The sequence below is a fragment of the Zalophus californianus genome, chromosome 1 (assembly GCF_009762305.2).
Source record: "Zalophus californianus isolate mZalCal1 chromosome 1, mZalCal1.pri.v2, whole genome shotgun sequence".
Lineage (NCBI taxonomy): Eukaryota > Metazoa > Chordata > Mammalia > Carnivora > Otariidae > Zalophus > Zalophus californianus.
The window spans coordinates 1,103,355-1,126,173 of NC_045595.1; the positions used below are offsets into that span (position 1 = coordinate 1,103,355).

General features: G+C 61.6%; 1 protein-coding gene across 1 annotated transcript; it reads left to right on the forward strand.

The window, feature by feature from the left end:
- Positions 1-1,151: 1,151 nt before the first annotated feature.
- ONECUT3 (one cut homeobox 3) lies at positions 1,152-21,311 on the forward strand. The gene is made up of 2 exons (XM_027586747.1): positions 1,152-2,343; positions 21,019-21,311. The coding sequence occupies exons 1-2, from the start codon at positions 1,152-1,154 to the stop codon at positions 21,309-21,311; spliced, it is 1,485 nt and encodes a 494-aa protein (XP_027442548.1).
- Positions 21,312-22,819: the final 1,508 nt, after the last annotated feature.

The following is a 22,819-nucleotide window of genomic DNA, read 5'->3' on the forward strand; positions in this document are numbered from 1 at the left end:
CCTCCCCGACTCTGGCCTCAAGACAGGGCACCCTTTGGGGTCTGGCCTGGTCACATGCGTGCATCTTACCCCACTGGAGGGATCATAGAAGGGGATGTCTCTCTGAGTGTGGGAGGCTCCCTGTTTCTCCCAGTTCCCAGGGGTCCCTGGGCCTCAATTGTCTCCAGGTGGTGAGGAAAAGGAGCACCTTCGGTTCCCCACCCAAAAGAGAAACGCTGGCATTTGAAGCAGGGGCTTCTTAGGGAGCAGAGAGCACGTGTCCTCCGCCCGCCGTCTCTGGAAGAGGATGGGGGTTCTTTAAGGGTCACCCCACGCTGGGGATAGAGGAAACTAGAAGAAGGCGGAAGTGGGAGGTACCTTTGGCACCCCTGAGGACAGGTGCTCCACTGTACAGCTAGGGAAACTGAGGCCCAGGAGCCCACACCTGGAAGCAGATCCAGACATTTGGGGCAAACAGGCCGTGACCCAGCCCGCGGAGGACCTGGCTTTTCAGCACCACACCCCCCAGAGAGGTGGGAAGGGGGCTGTGACTCCGTGTAGAGTGCTCGGTTAGGGGAAGCTGAGCTTACAGAGGGATCTGCCTCCTGGGGTCCGTGTGCACGCCAGTGGAGGAGGGGAGCAGCTAGATGGCAGGCCCCCACCCAGCCACATTGCTACCCACTCCCTGGAGATGGGCTGGGGGGCGTCAGGCGGGAAAGGAACCTTCGTGACCCTCTGCGGAGAGACACAGAAAAAGAGAGGCAGAGATGAGGGCCCGTTGAGCCCGCTCAGGGCTGGGCCCCGGGGCGGGGGGGTGGGGCGGCGGCGCGGGCGGGCGGGCACCGAGGCAGGGGACCCCAGAAGCCCGAGTCTGGCCCACTCCGGCCGGCCTGGCGCTCGAGGGGGCCGGAGCGGGCGGAGAGCGAGGCGGCGGGAGGCGGCGGCCAGGGGAGCAGGTGGGCGGGGGTGCTGACGTCAGACCCGGGCCCGGGCGCCGGCGGCCGCTCCCCCGCCACATCCTGGTGGCCGCGCTCGCAGCCGGGCCGGGCGGTGCGCCGCGCAGCCGGGCAGCCTCGCGCGCAGCCACCGGGGAGCGGGCGGGGGCCATGCGGCGGCCTTGAGCGCGCCGGGCCGGCGCCGAGGAGCGCGCGCGGCGGGCGAGCGGCCGAGCAATGGAGCTGAGCCTGGAGAGCCTGGGGGGCCTGCACGGCGTGGCCCACGCGCAGGCGGGCGAGCTGCTGAGCCCGGGCCACGCGCGCTCGGCGGCGGCGCAGCACCGCGGCCTGGTGGCGCCCGGGCGCCCGGGCCTGGTGGCCGGCATGGCGAGCCTGCTGGACGGCGGCGGCGGCGGCGGCGGGGGCGCCGGGGGTGCGGGCGGCACGGGCGGCGCTAGTGGCGGCGCCGACTTCCGCGGGGAGCTGGCCGGCCCGCTGCACCCGGCCATGGGCATGGCCTGTGAGGCGCCCGGCCTGGGCGGCACCTACACGACGCTCACGCCCCTGCAGCACCTGCCGCCTCTCGCGGCCGTGGCCGACAAGTTCCACCAGCACGCAGCGGCCGCGGCGGTGGCCGGGGCGCACGGCGGGCACCCCCACGCACACCCGCACCCGGCGGCCGCGCCGCCCCCGCCGCCCCCGCCGCAGCGCCTGGCGGCCAGCGTGAGCGGCAGCTTCACCCTCATGCGCGACGAGCGCGCGGCGCTCGCCTCCGTGGGCCACCTCTACGGGCCTTACGGCAAGGAGCTGCCCGCCATGGGGTCGCCGCTGTCGCCTCTGCCGAACGCGCTGCCACCCGCGCTGCACGGCGCTCCGCAGCCCCCGCCGCCGCCACCGCCGCCGCCGCTGGCCGCCTACGGCGCGCCGGGCCACCTGGCCGGGGACAAGCTGCTGCCGCCCGCCGCCTTCGAACCGCACGCCGCGCTGCTGGGGCGCGCCGAAGACGCGCTGGCTCGCGGGCTGCCCGGCGGCGGCGGCGGCGGCGGCGGCGGTGCTGGCGGCGGGGGCACCGCGGGGCTGCTGGCGCCGCTGGGCGGGCTGGCCGCCGCCGGGGCGCACGGGTCCCACGCGGGCGGCGGCGGCCCGGGCGCGGGCGGCGGCGGCGGCGGCCCCGGGGCGGGCGCGGCCGCCGAGGAGATCAACACCAAGGAGGTGGCGCAGCGCATCACTGCCGAGCTGAAGCGCTACAGCATCCCGCAGGCCATTTTCGCGCAGCGCATCCTGTGCCGCTCCCAGGGCACGCTCTCCGACCTGCTGCGCAACCCCAAGCCGTGGAGCAAGCTCAAGTCGGGCCGGGAGACCTTCCGCAGGATGTGGAAGTGGCTGCAGGAACCCGAGTTCCAGCGCATGTCGGCGCTGCGCCTAGCAGGTAGGAGCGCGGCGCACACCGCCTGACCCCGGGGCTACGGCTCGGGGCTCCCCAGCACCAAGCAGGGCGGCCGCGGGGCACCCCAGCCCCTTCTCAGGCCGGGGCCGCGCGCCCCGCCGGCTGGCTCAGGACTCCCTGGCAGGAGGCTGGAGTGTGATCTGTGCCCCTGCCCGTCTGTACTGTGGCCGAAAGGGAGAAAGAGATTGTGGCACCTTCCCCACCCCCCCCCACGCCCCTTAGCAGCCCGCCCGGCCCCTCTGGGAACGGGGAGGGGTCCCTGGCTCCTTTCACACTGTGGGGAGGATCCTCGAAGCAACCCGCAAGGTCGCTCATTGTGTGTGTGTTGGGGGGGCGACGGGGGGAGGTGCTGTGCCCCAGACGCGCCGCTGCTGTCCTCTCAGGGAGCCGCTCCTCTCCTCCCGAAAAGCCCGCGGCTGCGCTCCCAGCTCTGCGCAGAGAGCCGGGACCGTGCACCCGGCGCCCGCAACGAGGCGGCCAGCGCCGGGCCCGCGCTCAGCCCTCGGCCCCAGCGCGCGCTTCTTTGTAGCTCGGCCTCAGCGATCGATAGCCCCCTCCCCCCTCCGGCCGCTGGCAAAGGTCACCCGAGAACGGGCGGGGGAGGGGCGGCCCGGGGGACCCTCGCCCGCGCGGCCCGGAGGCCTTCACACCCCGGCCGGCATCCCGCCCTGCGCGGTTGCTTCTGGCCCGGGTGCGCGCACTCCTGGCAGCCTGGCTTTTCCGTTTTGTGTTTCCCTCATTTCTGCCTCTGTCTGTCGGGACAGACTGGTGTCTATTTATTTTTCGCTTGCTCTGGTTCTGCTCCTGTTCCTCATTCTTTCTCCTACTCTCCGTAGCTCTCTCCGTCTCTCTCTCTCTCTCTCTGCCTCTCAGCCCCCGGCCCCCTGGGGACCATGCTCCCTCCCCCCATCCCAGCTGACAACAGCTGGGTCCACACCTGCCCCCAGCGAGGGGGCCTGGCCAGGCCCCCTTCTCCTGGGTGCCTGTGGGGTGCAGGAGAGCCCCTGCCACTGTCCCATGATGGGCCTCACCAGGAGGGGGTGTCTTTCCCTGGCCGCAGGGGGAGGGGGCTGCGGCTGCCCCAGCCGTGGGGACAATAGCCGGCTCCGTCGCCCGATCGATCGCTTCTCTGCACACAGGGGCCAGTGGAGCTGGAGTGGCTGTCTCTCAAACTAGGTGCCCCTGGAGCACAGAGGCAGGGAAAGATTTGAGCCTGGAGTCCACCGAGGGGGGGGGGGGCTGGGGAGAAGGGGCATCGTTGAGGGATGGAGAGGGGTCTCCCCCAGGCATACGGGACAACGGGGCGGGGGGAGAGTCTGCACTCACACATGGCCTCAGTTTCCCCTTCTGCAGAGTGAGGCGACTAGCTGAGCCTCCTATAGGCTTCTTAAATTCTCCACTTTAGGGAACGGGAAAATAAATTTTCCTTTCTATGTGGCAGGTGACCCAGTGTGACACTCGAGAAATGGTGTTAGGAACCTAGACAGGTCTTGTGTAAAGGCAAAACCTGTTCGGTCCCGCTCCCCACCCCACGCGCAGTGACATGGGTGTGCTCACAGGGGCCCCTCGGTCATACCAACACGCAGCCACAGCCTGCTCGGCGCAATATAGGTGACATCAGGTAGCGCCGAAAAGCACACCCCCTACGCTCTGGCCACGGCCGTCGCTCCAAGGTGTCAGACACGAAGTGGCGACCGACACGTGGCGTAGCACGTGGACCGTTGGACCATAGCATCCACCTTCTGCCTCCTCCCCAGCGCTCGTATTTCAGGGGACATTGGTGTCCGACTTGGGCTCACCCGAAAGAACACACGTCACTTTCCATTTTTCTCACGGTCACCTTAAGGGACTGAGGAGCCCGTTCACGTATTCAGCCTCACATTTCAGGGTCCCCCTGCCAAAGGTCGGCCAGGGCGGGCGGAACGACAGACCGAAGGCGAGGAGTCCCGGGAGCCCCGGGAGCCCCGGGCGGGGCCTGCGGCTCGAGCACTTGGGGCGTCCCTTCCCGCTGCCAGTAGAACTGCAAGAGGGGAAACTAAGACCTCATTTGCATCCCAGCAGGGCCTCCCGGGCCTCTGTGGCTCTGGCGAGCTGTCTCACCTCCGTGCGCCTCGATTTCCCCTTTCGGAAAATGAACGTCCGAACGGCGGCGGTCTCAGGAGCACAGGGGGACAAGGAGGGGTGAGCGCAGGGGTCGCGCCTCGGGCGGGGCGCTGGGGTGCTGGGGATAACGCCTCGGGACCGGCCGCCTGTCCTCTGCTCCTGACGGCCGCTGCCCACACGGTGACCCCACCGACCTGCCTGCTCCGCGCGCCCGGCCCTGGGCGCCCCCCGCAACTCGCGCGCGCTCCGGGCCACGTCTCCACCCCGGGGCTCGGCCTGGGAGTCAGAGGTGGCCGGCCGGCCGAGCGCGAGGGCTAATTAGGCGCCCGCCGGCTCAGAGGCCTTTAGTTCCGGTCGCTGCGCAAATGAAAAGCGGTTAAGTGGCGGCAAATCGCGGCGGTTAGGGGGAGGCACCGGGGCGCGTCCCCCTCCCAAACGCTGCGCCCCGCACGCGCCGCCTGGAGCGCCCCCAGGGGCCCCTGGTCGCCGCTCCCCCCCCAGCCCCCCCCCCCCGCGGCAGGACTCGCCGCCCCGCTCTTGCTCACCCCTCGACGGGCGTTGCGCCCCGGTCCGGCCCGCGCTCGCCTGCCTCCTGCCTCTCCGCTCGCTGCTCCCGGCGGGACCACCCGGGTGACCGCGGGCGCTGGGGCCAGGGGACGGGAGGACACACGCAGAGAGATGGACACGGAGAGGCAGAGATAGGGAGAGACAGAGTGACAAAAACAGGGAGAAAGGAAAAGACAAAACCTGAGACAGAGAAACAGACAGAAACAAAGAGGGAGGAACAGAAAGAGAAACCAAAGCTGAAACACAGAGAGACAAAGAGAGAGCGGCAGAGAGACAGAGGCAGAGAAGGGAAGCACTGCAAAGAAGAGCCGAGAGTCCCAGAGGGCAGCCGGGTGGGGGCCTCAGCCTGGGTCTCTCCCCACCCCCCTCCCCAGCTCACCACCTCTCTCCTTCCCACATCTGGGGCCCAGGGGGAAAGGGATGGTGTCTTTGTTTCTCTGAAGTGCCTGAGAAATAGGTCCACCCCACTGCCCGGTCCCTGTCGGCCCTCCGTGCCTCAGTTTACCCATCTGTAAAATGGGGGGGCGGGAGCCAGGTTCTGGGTGTAACATTCTGAGATTCTGGGACCTGCTAGTCTGGGCAAGGCCCATCCTGCAGCCCCATAACCCCACCGCCACTGGGGGATTCAGCTTCCCACCCCATTCCAAGGTCCTGGGAGTGGGATGGCTTGCTAGCTGCCTCCTCCTGGAAGCCTCTCTGGCTCTAGCTCAAACAGGAATTCTGGGAGAGGGGCTGGGGGAGGGGCGGGAGGACTCTTGGCTGGGGCGGGGTGGTCGATGAATTCGAATTACCATCTCTAATTCATCACTGCCGCTGGTCGATGGCTTTGGCCGTCTTCAAATATTGTTTAAATTGCAACTCTGGAGGAAAAGTATTTTTTGTAACTGATCACAAAAATATATATATAATAAATATCAGATGGAGGCAATTGTCCTCCTTCTTGCCTCACTGGTGAGTCGCGTGCCCCAAACCCTGACGGGTGGTGGAAACCAGCATGGGGAAACTGAGGCGAGGAGGGGACCATTTCTGTAACCAAGATGCAGGCGGCCAGGCTGGGGGTCTGGAGGGGACGGTAAAGGACAGGAAAAGGCAAACCAGCTCTTCCACCCGGGGTGAGGCAGGCACTGCCTGCCCCCAGCCTCTGCCCCCACTCTGTAGCCACCATCCCAGACTGGGGGGGGGGGCGGGGGTGTCTGAGCATGAAGGGACCCAGGCCATGAGGTCCAACCAAGTCCCACTGAGAGGGCTGGCCGCGCAGCTTCTGTAAGCACCCGCGCAAGGACCCCTGCAGCTCTGTAAAAACCTCACCTTGAGCGGCAAGGGGCCCTCACATCTTACAGATCCCCCCAAGACATCCCAGCAGGGGACCTGACGACCTGAGCCTAACCTGGGCTCCCTCACTGACTGGTGGGGTGAAGAGTGAGGGTCTGAGACTCAGTTTCCTCATCTGAGAAATGGACCAAATAAGATGCCACCTAGTAGGGGCTTGTGGAGGTTTTCTTATCAACCGCTCCCTATGGAGACCCTGGGTGTGCATTCACAGACCCTGCACCCTGAGGCCACCTTGCTTAACCACTCCCCACACGCACTTCTCCTCATCTTCCGGGGGGGGGGCCCCAGCAGCCCGGGATCTGGGAGATGCACAGAGAGTGGACAGGGAGTCCGGGAGGGGTCTGGGTGGCGGGGGGGGGGGCACACCACAGGCTCCCACAAAGATGCATGTGGTGAGGGAGACCAGGTCTGGAATTGCGGGTGCACAGCCCTGTGAGCTCTGGAACATGCCCAGGGCGACCCTGGGTCGCCCCTCCCCAAACCAGGCCCCCCTTCCAAGCCACAAGACCTGGCTGGGACAGCCCCAGGACCCTGCCCAGGTTCAGTGATTCTGTGCTCCCGCCATGCAGACAGGGAGGCAGAGGAGAGGGGCAGACTCCGAGATGGGGAGGGGGGTGTCTGGGGTGCTGGAAGCCCTCCCCCCTCTCCTTGGCTCAGCCACCAGGAATGAGAGCTGGAATCATCTGGAATGACCATTGAAGCTGGATGTGATTCTTGTGCCCACTTTACAGACCAGCAAGCTGAGGCCAAGAGAAAGGAAAGCAGTTGCCAAAGCCCCACACACGGTGTGAGATGGAGCCAGTTCCAGCAGGAGGGAGAACAGACTCAGCTTCCCCAGCTGCAAACAGGGCGCTGCAGCCCCTGATCGGCTGAGTCTGGAGGGGCTGAAAGCAGGGCTTGAGATGCCCAGGTTCCCACCTCCTGCAAATAGGGGGACATGCCAGGCAGGTGGTGCAGCCGGGACAAAGGCTGGAAGAGGCCTCAGGGGACTGAGGCCAAGGACAGGAGGCTGTCTCTCAAGGTCACGGCAAGTTCCAGGTTAGAAGCAGCTTGGATGACCCTCAGGCAGGTGAACGGTGGGGGCTGGGCTCCTCTGAGGGTGACGGGATCATGGGCCCACGTGAGCCCCCCAGGGAGGCCGTGTGGGGACCAGGTCCCAGCTTCCTCCCATCCAGCCCAGAGCCACCAGCATCCCTGCCTCTGCTTTTCCTGGCCAACCACCCCCACTGAAGCTGGCCCTCAGGGTAAGCCTGAGCTCAGCCTTTCATTTCCAGCCCTCCCTGAGCCCCAAGCCCAATAACCCCTTCCCGTCTGCGAGACAGGGACAGTCACCCCCACATCACAGTCAAGCACATAAACAGGTCTGCACAGTGAGTGGCTGAAGCTGGTTTTCCATCCCTTTATTCCGAAGCCCCCTTGGCCTACCATCTCAGAACTGAGCCCTCTCCCCGCTACCTCCTCTCGCATGCCTGTGCTGCTTCTCTATCAGCCATCACCACTCTAGTCTGAGTGACCCACCTCTGGGTCTGCCTCCCTCTCCTTCTCCTCCTTGCTGGGCTCCGGGTTCCACTCCCATCCCTGGTGCCCTCTCCAGGGCACCGTAAGAAGGGGCTTCTTACGGTCACTTTGGAGCTCATCACACCTCTGCTTAGCATCCTGCCACGTAGCTCCCCATAGACCCTAAGATGCAGAGGAAACTCCCTGCCCACAGCCTGCAGATGCCCTAACTTCTGGCTGGTGGGCACTTAAGGACAAAGGACAGGAGGTGGGGAAGCCCCAGAGTAGCTGTAAGGAGGGATGCCGGGCCCCTGCGGCTGGCCTGCGTCTTTGTATGTAGCAGAAAGCCCAGCTTAACCAGGGGAGCTCAAGCTGGTTTGAATCAAGTTTTTAATTAAATATGGCCCTTGATCAATAAGGAAGGCAGCGCTAGTGGGGGAGGGGAGAGGCTAGGCCAGGAGCCAGGGGCTGCCTGGGAGACCCATGGGACCTTGGGCAATGCGGGGCCCCTGCGGCCTCAGTTTCCCCCCTGCCAAGTAGGTATAGGGGCGGGTGGGCTTAGGAACCAAACCATTCTGCCTGTGGACTCTTGCCTCGTGGGTAGCTGTGGGGAGGGGGGCCCGTTAGACCCTGTTGGGGTCTAAACAGGTCATAGATCCGCAGCAGATGGAAACGGCGACAAGGAGATGCACGCACGAGGGGCGCAGACTGCGGAAGGGGAGTGCAGGGGTCGCAAGTGGAGATGTTCTCGGGAGGCACGTGGGGACGCACATATTCGCACTGGGACAAACGGGGGTGCAGACTCTGGCTCAGGAACCCCATCCGTCTTCTTGCTCAGATCTGGATCTGGCGTATTCAAGGCGGCATGCCGGGCGGGACCGCGGGAGGAATCCCCTTCTCTCTCCCGAGACCTGTGCTGGCGACTGGGTCAGCCATGCGCCCCCAGCTGGGCTTGCTGGAACACCCGTCTCTGGCGCATCTAAGACAGTTACTGACCGACTCTACTCCCTAGTGCTTGGGGGTTGAGAAAGGGTCGCATCCAACTACAGTAACAGGGGAGGGTGAATGCGGGGACAGCAGGGGTCCGCCCTTCTCCAAATGTCAGGCGCATCCGCGCGCGCGTTGGGGGAGACGCCAGTGCCTCAATTTCCCCCACCAGGCGAACGCCGCCCCACGTTGCCTTGCCGGGGAGGCGAGCCGGGGAGATGTGCCGCATTCCGCACCTCTGTCCTCTGCGGGCGTGAGGATCCCCTAAACCCGAAAGGAGCCAGCAGTGCACTCGCCCTCCGCAGCCTGGCGGGACGTGAGGAGACCCCAGACCCCTGTAGGGCACACAAGCTAGGGCGGCGGCGGCCGGGGAGCGCTGGGCTGTGCGCTGCGGGCGTCGTGGGCGCAGCGCCGGGAGCGCGGACCACTGAGTGCGGACTCCCGGGACCGGGGCGGGAGCGCCCAGGGAAAGCCTGGGGCGGCGGCGGGGGGGGCGAGTGGCGGCGTCTGAGGCCTGTGACCGTGGACTCGTCGCTTGCCCCTGCGCCCCTCCGTTTCCCCAAATGGAGACTAGAATCCCCAGCCCCGGAGGAGCGCAGGAATTGGATAAAGAAACAGGCTCCAGAAGCAGTCGGAGCCACGACAAAGCCGCGGCTCTCTCCCTCCGCCCGCCTCCTTAAACTACGCTGTATTATTATTTTCCATGGTGGACACATTGGCCTGGTTCCAAATTTATGTGGAACAAGACTGCGTCCTCCATGACCCTCCTTCCTGCAGCCCAGTTTCTATTTGTCCTTCTACAGAGAGGCTGCTCCTAACCCGGCAGCTACAAGTGCTCATTCCTTCTATTTTCCTTTTCCTCTGTTTAAAACAATGCGTTGGAAAGTCGGTTCTGTTTTGCTTCCTTCTCCACGACACCCAGAACATTCCACATCAGTAAAGAGAGTGCCTCCAGGGTGATTTTTGCGGGCTACGCCCTATTCTCCTGGGCCATTTCCCTCTTTTGCTGGCCACCTCCTAGCCAGAGGACAGTCAGGCTGTTCCAGACGGTTTGCCGTGGTCGGCCCTTCTCCCCACCTGGCCCCACTGGGTGAGGGGCACCGTGTTCTGTGAGTTGCTGTGCTGATTAGCTTCCTAATCACTAAAGTGCTGGGTCACGCCCCCCTTCCTGGGTTGGCCTCTCTGTTCTTTTTTATCACCAGTTCCTTTCCGGTCATCTTTTTCAAATCCATTTCCAACTGCTGGCCACTGTGATTTCTTAATAGGTTTTTGAAAATAAACGCTGTGTGCAGGTTGGGGTTGGGTGTGCCGGTGCACCGACTCAGTTTGCCCCTGTGGGAGGGTGTCTGAATGGGGGGGGGAGTCTCCACGGCTCACGGTCTAAGTGTGAGCTGCCCCTAGACACCCCAGTTCCCCAGCCCCAGGCACTGCAACTTCCAGATGGAGCCCCGGAGGGGTGCCCCAAATCCCTGCAGAAACACACGTTTCCCTGATAAGTCTTTGGAAGGCTCAGAACTAATTTGAAAACGTGGCCATTAAAAGCCCATCTGGGGGAGCCGTAGAGAGGGGAGGAGGTGAGGCCTCCCCCGAAGGCCAGGCGCTGGCTGGAGGAGCGAGGTGCCAGGGCAGTTGGGGGAGGGGAAGGAGAGGAAGGGGCAGCGAGTGGACAGGGGACAGGCCGTGACGACAGATGAGGAGGGGCTGCTGAGGCCGCTGAGGGTCCTTGCCCGAGGGCAGGGGCCTGGCTCTGCACCTGTCTCCTTGGAGACGACTCTGAGCCCCACCATGGGAACCCCTTTCAGGCTCCCCCAGGGGTGCAGGGTATAGATAAAGAGGGTCAGTGTGTGGACTCCAGGCCCCCTTTAGTGACTCTCTGTGTGACCTTGGGCAAGTCATCCACCATCTCTGGACTGAGGAGGCCACGGGGGAGGCTCAGGGCAGCTCAGTCTGGTGGGGACAAGCCATCAGGGTGGGGGCATCAGTGTTCCCCACATCTGGGGTCTGGGCAGCTGGTGGCTGGGGCGGGACGCGTCGCCAAGGAAACCGGTCATCATCCCAGCCGGAGACCAGGCTCCGTATTGAATTGTCTGCTCCTGGAAGCCTAAGCTGAGCACAGGAGGTGGCCAGAGGGGAGGGGACAGCCACTCCCGCTCCTGCTCCCACACCCCCCATCCTGTAGCCAGGTGGACAGGCGCTCGGTGCAGGGGTGCAGGGGAGAGGGCACACACACCGGCCTAGCTGTTGCCCTGGGCATGGCACAAACTGAGGGACAGGTGCCCCCATTGCTGAATTCTGGTGCCGGGGTCCAGCTCTTGCCTTTCCCTGTCAAACCCAGCCCTCCTGCTGCCACTCTGGCTCATTCTTCTTGTCCTTGGGGTTTCAGTAGACCACTAGGCCCCTAGACCCCCCCCACGTCTAAGACCCGGGCTAGGTGCCCAGGCCCACCTGCATACCTAGCTCTGTCCCCACCTGGAGGCCTCCTAGAACCCCGCTGGGCTCGCAACCCCCACTCATACGCCACCTCCATCTCTCCCTGCTCCGAGCCAGGCAGCCAGCGCCCTGTTTTGGAAGCAAGTCAGCCCTGGCTTTCCACTTATCCATGGGATTACTGGAGGGGCATGTCTTAGGCATCAGACCGTGGCTGTGTGATGGGAGGTTGTCCTGCTCCCAGCGGGGCCTGGCACACAGTAGGTGCTAGATAAAGGTATGAGGCAAGCAAGGAAGAAAGGAATGGGTCCAGGGTCCCGCTTTGGCACTCATTCAGACCCTCATGCCCCCTGCACAACAGGACCACTCCCTCCCGCTGACAGACAGGTGTATCAGGATCAGGGTCACGGGGTCGCTGTGTTTGCCTGATAAGCCAGGAAACCAGTGTGCCCAGAGTGTGTGTTCAAGGCCCCTGAGCCCATGGAGCCAAGGCCCCGTGGCTCCATGGACGGGGACTGGTGAAGGCGTGGGTGGGCAGCCCGGGAGCAGGCAGGTACACAGCAGCCATCCTGAGGGTCTAGATGGTCCCTGGGCTGCATCCCGCCCACTCAGACACTGAGCTTCCCTGGGGGTGCCATGCACATCTGCTGCCACCCAGGCTCGACACATCACACCTCCAGTTTTTCACACTGCTTCCCCCTAATACTCACCTGTCATGCAGCTGTCCGCTGGCTCCTGGGTCTTCCTCCACCACCTGGTGACCCAGCCACAGCCTCTGGGCTCTCCCCTCCAGCACCCCTCCACATACCCATGTCACTGCCCACATTCCAGCCCGTGGAGTGGACGACTCTTGCTAGGGTCACAGGATGTCCCAGTTACGCACCCCTGTGGGTTATGTATGGACACCCCCCAACTGCAGCAAAGCCCACTACATGTGCCAAGAGCCCATGCACAGTACCACGATCACACATAGCCCTCCACCCCGCCAGGCATTTGTGGCAGCCCCCATATGGACACCTCCAATAGGATTGGAGGGGACAGACAGATGCCTGTATGGTCAGCCCACTGGAGCCCAGGGATGGCCCGGGACGGGCACAGCGGCGGCATTTCTCCCCACCAGTCACCCACTGCTCTCTGGTTACTGCACCAGACCACAGTGGGCCTCTGGAGGCGGGGGGGGGGGGGGGGGGGTTGGAGGAGGAAAGGGAAGGGGAGGAGGGAGAGAGGGAGGAGGGGGAGAGGGCAAGGGGGGAGGGGGAGCAGGGAGAGGAGGAGGCAGGAGGGGAGGAGGGAGAGGGAATAGCGTAGCTACCGGAAGGTGTTGGGGTGAACAGGTGCGACCCCGCTCTCCCCCACGCAGCCCTGAGGGGCGACTGAATGTGAGGCCGCAGCTGCTCCCTCCCTGACTTCAGATGGTGCACGCTGCTGAGGGTGCTCCGAGGGTCCCACTCCCCTGACTGGCCCACCACCCACACAGGAGTGTCATCCCTGCACAAACACAGCCAGCAAGCTCTCTCCTGTGGACCCACTTTGTGTAGGGCAACAGAGGGAACTCGAGCTCAGGCTTGACCCCACTCTTCTGGGGTGAAGAGAAGGGTTTCCTGGGGGAAGGGTCCTGCTCCTGGGCCTTGAGAGAGGTGTAGGATGCCCCGGGCTGGGGCAGCCAACTCCCTACCCCTTACCTCAATTTCTCCATCTTTGCCCTCTCCCAGAAGATCTTGGGAGAGATGCAGAGGCTTGAGGCCAGACCTGGGGTGGCGGCGGGGGGGTGTACTTTATGGCCATGTGGCCCCTAGATGGGATCTCAGAACCTCATCTCAGCCCCACCATGATATTCAAGACTTTTCTGGTTAAATCCCTTCCCATAGCTGGGCAAGACCACAATTAAGACAATTTTCCATTTGAAGAAACAGAGGCACAGAGGGCAGACACCGTGCAATAATGCAGGGGGTGGCAGGGTTTGACCATCCTCTTGGCCTGTGGAGGGGCACCAGTGGGAGGGCGTGATCTGTTGACCCCAGCACTTTCTAGGAAGGTAAGAAGCAGGCAGAAGAGAGGTGTTATGTAGGCAAGTTCCAGGGGGTCTGAAATGAAAGGGTTTTCATCTGGAACTTGAGGGTCCCCCCAGTTCACTTTTGCTCCCACCTAGCTATGGACCAGCAGAGCCTCACCCCCTCCTACCTGGAGCCCTGCCTGGGCTGGGGCTGGCCGGCTGGACAGGGCCCTTTTGGCTTACTTGCTGGGTACCCATGAGGGGTTCAGATTTGGGAGTGGGCTCTCAGTCTCTTCTGGACCACCTGTGATCTTTTTCCAGGGCCTCTGGGACCACCCAGGACCCAGCACTAGATCCTCTTCATCCCTGGACTCCGAAGAGACTGAGAGAGGACACCAGCTCTGATCTAAGATCAGAGCATCTCAGAATCAGTCGTTCTTAATATCAGCTTCTCAGTCCCTGGAGGCATAGAGGGAGGACCCAAACCCACACTCGAGGGGGCCCCTGGATAGAGTGGGTGAATCACTGTAATTCTATGCAAAAATAAAGAAAAGAAAAGGGGGGCAGTGGAGGAGATGAGAGCAGAGAGGTGACAGGGTGGGGATGGGGGAGGGGGAGCTGATGTGCAGTGAAGAATGTGTGAAGGAAGCAGAGTGTCCCTATTTTGCAAATGAGGAGCCCAAGGACCTGGCGGGGGGCTGACTTGCCCAGGGTCCCGGAACATGTCTGGCAGCCAGCTGGTTTCTTCCCAGCTACCACGGTTGTTGGTGAGGGTCTGTGTTTGGGGCCACTCCCTGCCCCCCAACCACAGGCTGGGAGCCTCTGGTGAGGGACTCAGGGTCCAGTCCTCCTGTGCTGGGCATATATAAGGTGGCCCCTGTGATGGGGCTCTGTGGTGTAGACGAGGATATTGGAGGAGGTGCTGGTGCAGGTGAAGCAAACAGGAAGGTGGGATGCAGGGATGGCCATAAAAACAAAGGTGATGTGGAGGTGATTGCAGTGGAGGTCATTATGGTGGGGCTGCAAGTAGAGGAAGTGAGAGGACAGAGGTGGTGTCAGCGTGGTGATGGATGCACAGGTATTGGAAGTGATGCTGTTGAAAGAGGTGGAGGTGACAGAGGTGGAGGTGGAGGAGTTGATGGGGCAGAAGTGATGCTGATGGTGGAGGAGGCCGTGTTGGTAGAATTGGTGCAGGTGGTGGAGGAGGTGATGGAGGTGGAAGTGATAGTAGAGGAAACGATGCAGGTGGAGGTGACGGTGGTGAAGGTGATGGAGGAGGAGGCAATGGAGATGATTGGAGAAGGGGTGATAGGGGAGGTAATGGGGAGGAAGCTATAGGAGAGGAGGTGATGGGAGAGGCGATGTTGGCGAAAGGGATGTAGGTGGTGGGAGAGGTGATGGTGGAGGAGGAGATGATGGTAGAATTGGTGCAGTTGGTGGAGGAGGTGATGGGGAAGGCGATGGTGGAGGAGGCGATGGTGGAGGAGGTGTGATGGTAGAATTGGTGCAGGTGGTGAGGGAGGCGGTGGGGGAGGTGATGGTGGAGGAGGCAATGATGGACGAGGTGTGATGGTAGAATTGGTGCGGGTGGTGGGGGAGGCGATGGTGGAGGAGGCGATGGTGGTAGAATTGGTGCGGGTGGTGGAGGAGGCGATGGTGGAGGAGGCAATGATGGAGGAGGTGTGATGGTAGAATTGGTACGGGTGGTGGGGGAGGCGATGGTGGAGGAGGCGATGGTGGTGGAAGTGTGATGGTAGAATTGGTGCAGGTGTTGGGGGAGGCGATGGTGGAGGAGGTGATGGTGGTAGAATTGGTGCAGGTGGTGGAGGAGGCGATGGTGGAGGAGGTAATGGTGGTGGAAGTGTGATGGTAGAATTGGTGCAGGTGTTGGGGGAGGCGATGGTGGAGGAGGTGATGGTGGTAGAATCGGTGTAGGTGGTGGAGGAGGCGATGGTGGAGGAGGCAATGGTGGTGGAAGTGTGATGGTAGAATTGGTGCAGGTGGTGGGTGACGCAGTGAGGAGGTGGAGGAGGTGATGGAGGTGGAAGGGTTGCTGGTGGAGAAGGTGATGGTGCAGGAGGCGATGGTGGTAGAATTGGTGCGGGTGGTGGGGGAGGCGGTGGGGGAGGTGATGGTGGAGGAGGCAATGATGGAGGAGGTGTGATGGTAGAATTGGTGCGGGTGGTGGGGGAGGCGATGGTGGAGGAGGCGATGGTGGTGGAAGTGTGATGGTAGAATTGGTGCAGGTGGTGGGGGAGGCGATGGTGGAGGAGGTGATGGTGGTAGAATCGGTGCAGGTGGTGGAGGAGGCGATGATGGAGGAGGTAATGGTGGTGGAAGTGTGATGGTAGAATTGGTGCAGGTGTTGGGGGAGGCGATGGTGGAGGAGGAGATGGTGGTAGAATCGGTGCAGGTGGTGGAGGAGGCGATGGTGGAGGAGGTAATGGTGGTGGAAGTGTGATGGTAGAATTGGTGCAGGTGTTGGGGGAGGCGATGGTGGAGGAGGCGATGGTGGTAGATTTGGTGCAGGTGGTGGGGGAGGCGATGGTGGAGGAGGTGATGGTGGTAGATTTGGTGCAGGTGGTGGGGGAGGCGATGGTGGAGGAGGTAATGGTGGTGGAAGTGTGATGGTAGAATTGGTGCAAGTGTTGGGGGAGGCGATGGTGGAGGAGGCGATGGTGGTAGATTTGGTGCAGGTGGTGGGGGAGGCGATGGTGGAGGAGGCGATGGTGGTAGAATCGGTGCAGGTGGTGGAGGAGGCGATGGTGGAGGAGGCGATGGTGGTAGAATTGGTGCGGGTGGTGGGGGAGGCGATGGTGGAGGAGGCGATGGTGGTAGATTTGGTGCGGGTGGTGGGGGAGGCGATGGTGGAGGAGGAGATGGTGGTAGATCTGGTGCGGGTGGTGGGGGAGGCGATGGTGGAGGAGGAGATGGTGGTAGATCTGGTGCGGGTGGTGGGGGAGGCGATGGTGGAGGAGGAGATGGTGGTAGATTTGGTGCAGGTGGTGGGGGAGGCGATGATGGAGGAGGTGATGGTGGTAGAATCGGTGCAGGTGGTGGAGGAGGCGATGGTGGAGGAGGTAATGGTGGTAGATTTGGTGCAGGTGGTGGGGGAGGCGATGGTGGAGGAGGAGATGGTGGTAGATTTGGTGCAGGTGGTGGGGGAGGCGATGATGGAGGAGGTGATGGTGGTAGAATCGGTGCAGGTGGTGGAGGAGGCGATGGTGGAGGAGGTAATGGTGGTGGAAGTGTGGGTAGAATTGGTGCAGGTGGTGGGGGAGGCGATGGTGGAGGAGGAGATGGTGGTAGATTTGGTGCAGGTGGTGGGGGAGGCGATGATGGAGGAGGTGATGGTGGTAGAATCGGTGCAGGTGGTGGAGGAGGCGATGGTGGAGGAGGTAATGGTGGTGGAAGTGTGATGGTAGATTTGGTGCAGGTGGTGGGGGAGGCGATGGTGGAGGAGGTGATGGTGGTAGAATTGGTGCAGGTGGTGGGGGAGGCGATGGTGGAGGAGGCGATGGTGGTAGAATTGGTGCAGGTGGTGGGGGAGGCGATGGTGGAGGAGGAGATGGTGGTAGATTTGGTGCAGGTGGTGGGGGAGGCGATGGTGGAGGAGGCGATGGTGGTAGATTTGGTGCAGGTGGTGGGGGAGGCGATGGTGGAGGAGGCGATGGTGGTAGAATCGGTGCAGGTGGTGGAGGAGGCGATGGTGGAGGAGGCGATGGTGGTGGAAGTGTGATGGTAGAATTGGTGCAGGTGGTGGGTGACGCAGTGAGGAGGTGGAGGAGGTGATGGAGGTGGAAGGGTTGCTGGTGGAGAAGGTGATGGTGCAGGAGGCGATGATGGTAGAATCGGTGCAGGTGGTGGCGGAGGCGGTGGGGGAGGTGACGGTGGAGGAGGTGATGGAGTGGAAACCACAGTGGCGGTCCCCCGTGGAGATCCTTGTGGAAGAGGTGGCCATAGCAGTGGCGTCGCAGTAGGAGGCTGGTGGTTGGCATTGTGGGTAAGTCCAGCCTTCTCCTCCAGGCGCTCTCCCCAGCCGGGCTCTGGGTCAGCTCTTCTCTCCCAGTCTGGGCTTTCACTTCTGCAAAGGGGCTCATACCCACCGCCTGTCCTCCTCTCGGGGTGCCCAGGTGACACAAGGACAGCAGCGGTGGGCTGGTGGTGGGAGCGATCTCGGGCACCAGACAGGATGCTGAGGAGGGGAAGGTGGCGATGGTGGCAGGTGCACTGATGGGGGCCATTTGGGCTGCCTCTCCCGACTGGCACTCACACGTCTGAGCCTCCGGGCTAGGCTCCGGGGTGCTGTGGGGGATGGAAGCCAGGACAAAAGCTGCTCCTGGAAACAGCTCTGACTGGAGCCCAGATCGATTGGGGCTGTGAGGAGCTGTAATTAGATTGAACACTGGGAAGGGGGGAGAGGGGAGCCTCTTTTTGCTGTGATCGACAAAACACGAAGTTTTTTCATGACTCTGCTTGGCCTGGCCCCTCCCCCAGCCCCTGCCTCTGAGGCCCCCATTAGGCACTTGATTGGAGAAGGGGGACGTAGGGGGAGAGAGGTGAACCATGTCTTACCTCCCTCCCATTCTGGGCCAGGGCCAGGCCACCGTGGCTCCTGTCCTGCCCATGCTGGGACTTGCTGGGCAACCTCGGGCAAGTGGCTTACCTTCTTGGAGTAAGGAGAACAATCCCTGCCTAATGGAATTATCATAAGGATTAAAAGATAAGAGACATGTAAGCCTCTTGACATGTAAAGCTCTTGTGAGCTTTCTTTTTGGTTTTCTTTTTTTTTTTTTTTTTTTTTAAAGTAAGGTTTACGTCCAATGTGGGTCTTGAATTCAGGATCCTGAGATGGAGAGTTGCATGCTCTACCGACTGAGCCAGCCAGGTGTCCCTCTTCCGAGCTTTCTGAGGATCATTTGTATCTTTGTCCCTGCTGTAAATGTGTGATGTATTTGTGAGCAAACTGCTAAAGTGAATGAAGGAACAAGTGAATCAATTAATGAATTGAAGATTACAACTGGTGGGCAAGGAGGGCCTCTTTTGAAATTTAAAGGCCTGGGGCTGAGTCTTGACTCTTACCCTGGACTTGATGCTGGAGACTCAGCTTTCTCTTTGAAAGAATGGGGGACTCAGTCCCTCCCTTGACCCTTGACTCTTGACCCTTGAACAGGGTGGCCAAGTTCCAAGGAGATGGGAGGTCAGGACGGGTCCTCTCACTCCTTTCCAACATTTCTTAATGCAGACAAAATATGAGCTTATGTTTTTGCTTCCCTCTTCTGTACATAGAAGGCTGCCTGGTGCACTGTTCATGCACCATCTTTCCATATCCATACCACACCCTTTCCCTCTGTCAGCTTCTCAGTATAGTTACGAATACAGTCTTTTGCTTAAATCAATATTCAGCATTACATTATTATGCTTTCAGTGAATATTGTCCACATCTGAGCCACATAGAGTACTAGGATTGCATTTTTCTTTCTTGTACAACTGTTTGTTTTTCCAGGAGTTAGTAGTTGCCTATCACAAGTTCTTCCCACACTCCCCAACAAAAATGCAAACCAACTCAATAGGATTTTCCACACATATTAGGTCATGTCCCCTTTCCACGTCCCTTGGTGCTGGACGGGGCTGCCCTCCACGTCCTGAGTGCCTCTGTTCCGCGGTCTTCTAGGCTCTGCCCTCTCCATCATCTGGAGGATCCTCTCCTTTTCTGGTAGGAAAGTCACACTTCCTGAATCCCACACTTTACTTTTTTAATTTACCTCCTCATTTTGGTGAAACACATCCTCCAGGAGTTTTCTGAGGAAGAGTGCACAGAAGTCAACTTTTGGAGACTTTGACTTGTCTGACTTTGTCCTTATTCCGCCCTCCTGCTTGATGTTTGGCTGGGTATACAATTCTAGCTGAATAGAATTTCTTTCAGAATTTTGAAGGCATTAGTTCACCATCTCCTAGTTTTTGAGAAGCCAAAGCCACTCTGACCCTTAGTCCCTCCCAGATGTCTGGCTTTCCTCTCTGGGAGCTTTTACTTTATTCTCTTTATTCTGGGTCTCAGGACCCTCACAAGGATGAGCCTCAAGGAGTATCTTTATTCCCCCATTGAGCTGAGCACTTCATGGCATGGACTCTTTTAAGCGGACTCTCATGTCCTTCAAACATGGATTTTTTTTTTCATTATTTATTTGGTAATCTCTCCCTCTAGTTTTCGATTGCCTCTGAATCAGATGGCAGACCTGCCCAAGCCACCCTTTACTGTCACCTTTCTCTCATGTCCCATCTTGGCGTTTGCCTTGTCCTATTTCTGGGGGTACTTGCTTAACGCTGTGTTCCAGTCCTTACGTTGGTTTATCCCAGCGATTATACATTTACTTCAAGAGTACTGTCTTCCCTTTCCATTGTCCTTTTTATTGAACAGCACCCTGTTCTTGTTTCGTGGATACAGCACTTTTCTCTTACCCCCAAGAGTATCCATCATAGTTTTTTCCGCATTTGTCTCCTCTATCTCTCTCCCTCCCTCTCTATTCTCTCCCCTCCCCTTCCCCCCTTTCTCATTCTCCCTCTCTCCTCTCTCTCTCTCTCTCTTCCCCCTTAGAGGCTTTTCTTAACTGTCCAGTAATCTCCAAACATCACCCTTATTTAATCATAAAACCTGAAAGAGCCCACTGGAAGTGCTGCGTGTTTCAGGTCAGGGGGAGACAGGGAGTGAAGTGTGGTGTCAGTTCTCCTGGGAGAACCCGTTGTCCCTGAGAAATGAGCCACAGCACAGGGAACAGTAATCTATTTTTACAGATGTGTGTGGACATTGATCTGGCATGCCATCCGGTTCACACTCTTCCAGAACCAAAACAAAGCCAGTTTGGTGTGTGGTCTCGGTGGGTCACCAGGCTGGGTGCAGGGTTCTGCTAGTATAGCGGAGGGTGGTGACAGACTAGCTGGGGTGGGGAGTTGGTGGGGAGGCAGGAGGGAGCAGGCTGTTCACCTCCTGACTAGTACCTGGTGGAGAAACTGAGACTCTGATAGAGCCCCTTGGAGGGAAGGAGCCAGTGCAGGCTGGTGAAGTTCATCTTTTCCAACCCCTGGCCCCACCGCATGGAGGGGAGGGGTCCACTTTGGAGCTGGGGCCCGCGGAGCAGCCTGGGGTCCTGCTCAGCTGCCCTGAGGTGCTGCCCACTCCCCTTTGCAAGCATCCACCAGCCGGGGTGGGGGTGGGGCGTGATGGGGGGGGCCTTCTGCAGCCTTCTCTCTGCTTCCAGCGGAGGGGGGGGGTCGGTGCTTCATCCCCCCACTCTTCCTTAGATCCTCCCAGCTCCAGAGGATCCCTTGGGCACTTGAGGGAGGCCAGGTCTGGGCCTCAGCCTCCTGGGGTGGAGGTGCGGGTGGGAGGCCTGGGCCCCGGCGCCAGGGCTACGTCAGGTCAGCCTCACGACACAGGGTCCCTAAGCTGGTCAGGCCTGACTGACAGCCCAGGGAAGGAGACACAGGCTGGTACTCCCGTCACTGGGGTGGGGGGCGTTTACCGGGGTCGGGGACACACCCCAGGGACCTGGTAATTCACGGCTTCTCCCACGCCGTCTACCTGAGCCACAGAGCTCGCGCGTAATGTCCCGCAGCGTCCCGGCGGCCGCGAGACGCGGCAGCGCGGGGTCAGGGCCCCGGGGGGCGGCGAGGAGGGCGAGCCGGGCCCGTGGAGCCGCCCTCACGCCGTGTCCCCGCTTTGTCTCCCGTCCCGCGCGCCGGGCGGCCCGCAGCGTGCAAGCGCAAGGAGCAGGAGCAGCAGAAGGAGCGCGCGCTCCAGCCCAAGAAGCAGCGCCTGGTGTTCACCGACCTGCAGCGGCGCACGCTCATCGCCATCTTCAAGGAGAACAAGCGGCCGTCCAAGGAGATGCAGGTCACCATCTCGCAGCAGCTCGGCCTGGAGCTCAACACCGTCAGCAACTTCTTCATGAACGCGCGGCGCCGCTGCATGAACCGCTGGGCCGAGGAGCCGGGCGCCGCCCCCGCGGGCCCCGCCGGCGCCGCCGCCACCTTCTCCAAGGCCTGAGCCCTCGCGCCCCCGCCCCGCCCCGCCCCGCCCCGCCCCGCCGGCCCGGTCCCGCCCCGGGGGGGGGGGCGCTGGAGGGGTTCAGCCTGCCCCCCAGCCCAGTGCACAAAAAGGGCCCCTCCTCCCGACCCCCCCCGTCCCCTCCAGGCCAAAGGGAGCCCTCCACCCCCCCAGAGGGGAGGGGGTGGCAGAAGGGGCTCCCCACCTCCCTCCGTTCAGGACGCCCAGAGGGCCTCGGGCAAAACCAGGGCTCCCCGCGTCGTCCCCAAAAGCGGGTCAAGAAGCACATACTAGAAATATAAACCGGGTATTAGAAGGAATTTTGAGAATAACCCCTCCTTCGCCAGCCCCCGCCCCCACGAGGGAGGCCGGAGGAGCCCTCCTCCCCAGCGGTCCCCCCCTTCCAAAGTCGCCAAAAACCCCCGTCGGGCTGGGGGTCCTTGCAGCGCCCCACCCCCACCAAGACCAGCCCCTCCGCCGGCAGAACCGCCCCACAACCGAGAACCCAGCTGCCCCCCCTCCCCCGGCCACCAGGGTTCCTTGTGCCAAGAATCGCCTGCCTTAACGTCTGGGGAGGGGTCGCAGCGGAGCCGGCCGGCGCCCCCAGGCGGGCAGCCTCCCCCAGCCAGCCCCAGACTGGAGGGGGCGGCAAGCTCGAACATGCGGGTACATTCCAGACGCCTCCTGCCCGGCGCCCCCTGTCAGTTCACTTTACCTTTAGGCACCTTGATGACACACAGGGAGAGACAGACCCCGGGAAACAGAAAAAAACAAAACCAAAAAACCCATCCAGATTCCACGAGGAGAAACCAGCACAGAGAGAGCGCGGGAGCCCACCCGGAATCCCTGCGTGCTGGGGCCATGGCGTGGCCACCTGCGTGGAACCTTCTGGAACTCACCCACCACCTCCCAGCGCTCAGGGTTGCCGCGCTGGGCCTGAAGGGGAGGCAGGGGGCGAGCCTGTGCTTGCGACTCTCTCTCCAAAGGGATAAAGAAGATGCTGAAGAAGGTGGAATTGGCTTGCTCCATTTTTTGCCAAAAAAAAAAAAAAAAAATTGACGAGGGGGAAGGAAAGGTCAGAAAAGAAGATGAGCACCCCCCCCACACCCCCCTGCTCGTCTCTCTTCCCTTCCTGGTGACCTCCAAGGTGACCTCCAAGGCTGGCCGGCAGCTGGATCCTGAGAACCCCCCCTTGCCCACGGTTCAAGATCTGGAGGCTAGAAGGAAACTCACCCCCCAAAACCCCGCGCACCCACTGCCTCCCAGGGAGGTAGTCACCCCTCCCCCCTTGAGAATGCAAGAGACATTTCTAGTGAAATGCCCCGCCCCCTCCCCCAGGTAAAGGCTACCTCACTCAAACGTTCTTGTCTGTGATTGGATAAATCACGCCTGATACCAAAGATTCCCCCCAAGGACCTGTGCTGGATGCTGGAATTCCCTCGCCTGGGACCAGGTGTGGCCCAGGGCCTGCCCGGCCCCGCCCTCCAGGTGTGCCCCGCTCCCCAGCA

Excerpts from the sequence above, each read along its gene's own strand:
- ONECUT3 (XM_027586747.1), top strand. The coding sequence starts at position 1,152 with ATGGAGCTGAGCCTGGAGAGCCTGGGGGGCCTGCACGGCGTGGCCCAC. Across the intron at positions 2,344-21,018 it reads GTCGGCGCTGCGCCTAGCAG|CGTGCAAGCGCAAGGAGCAG; the intron begins GTAGGAGCGCGG and ends GGCGGCCCGCAG.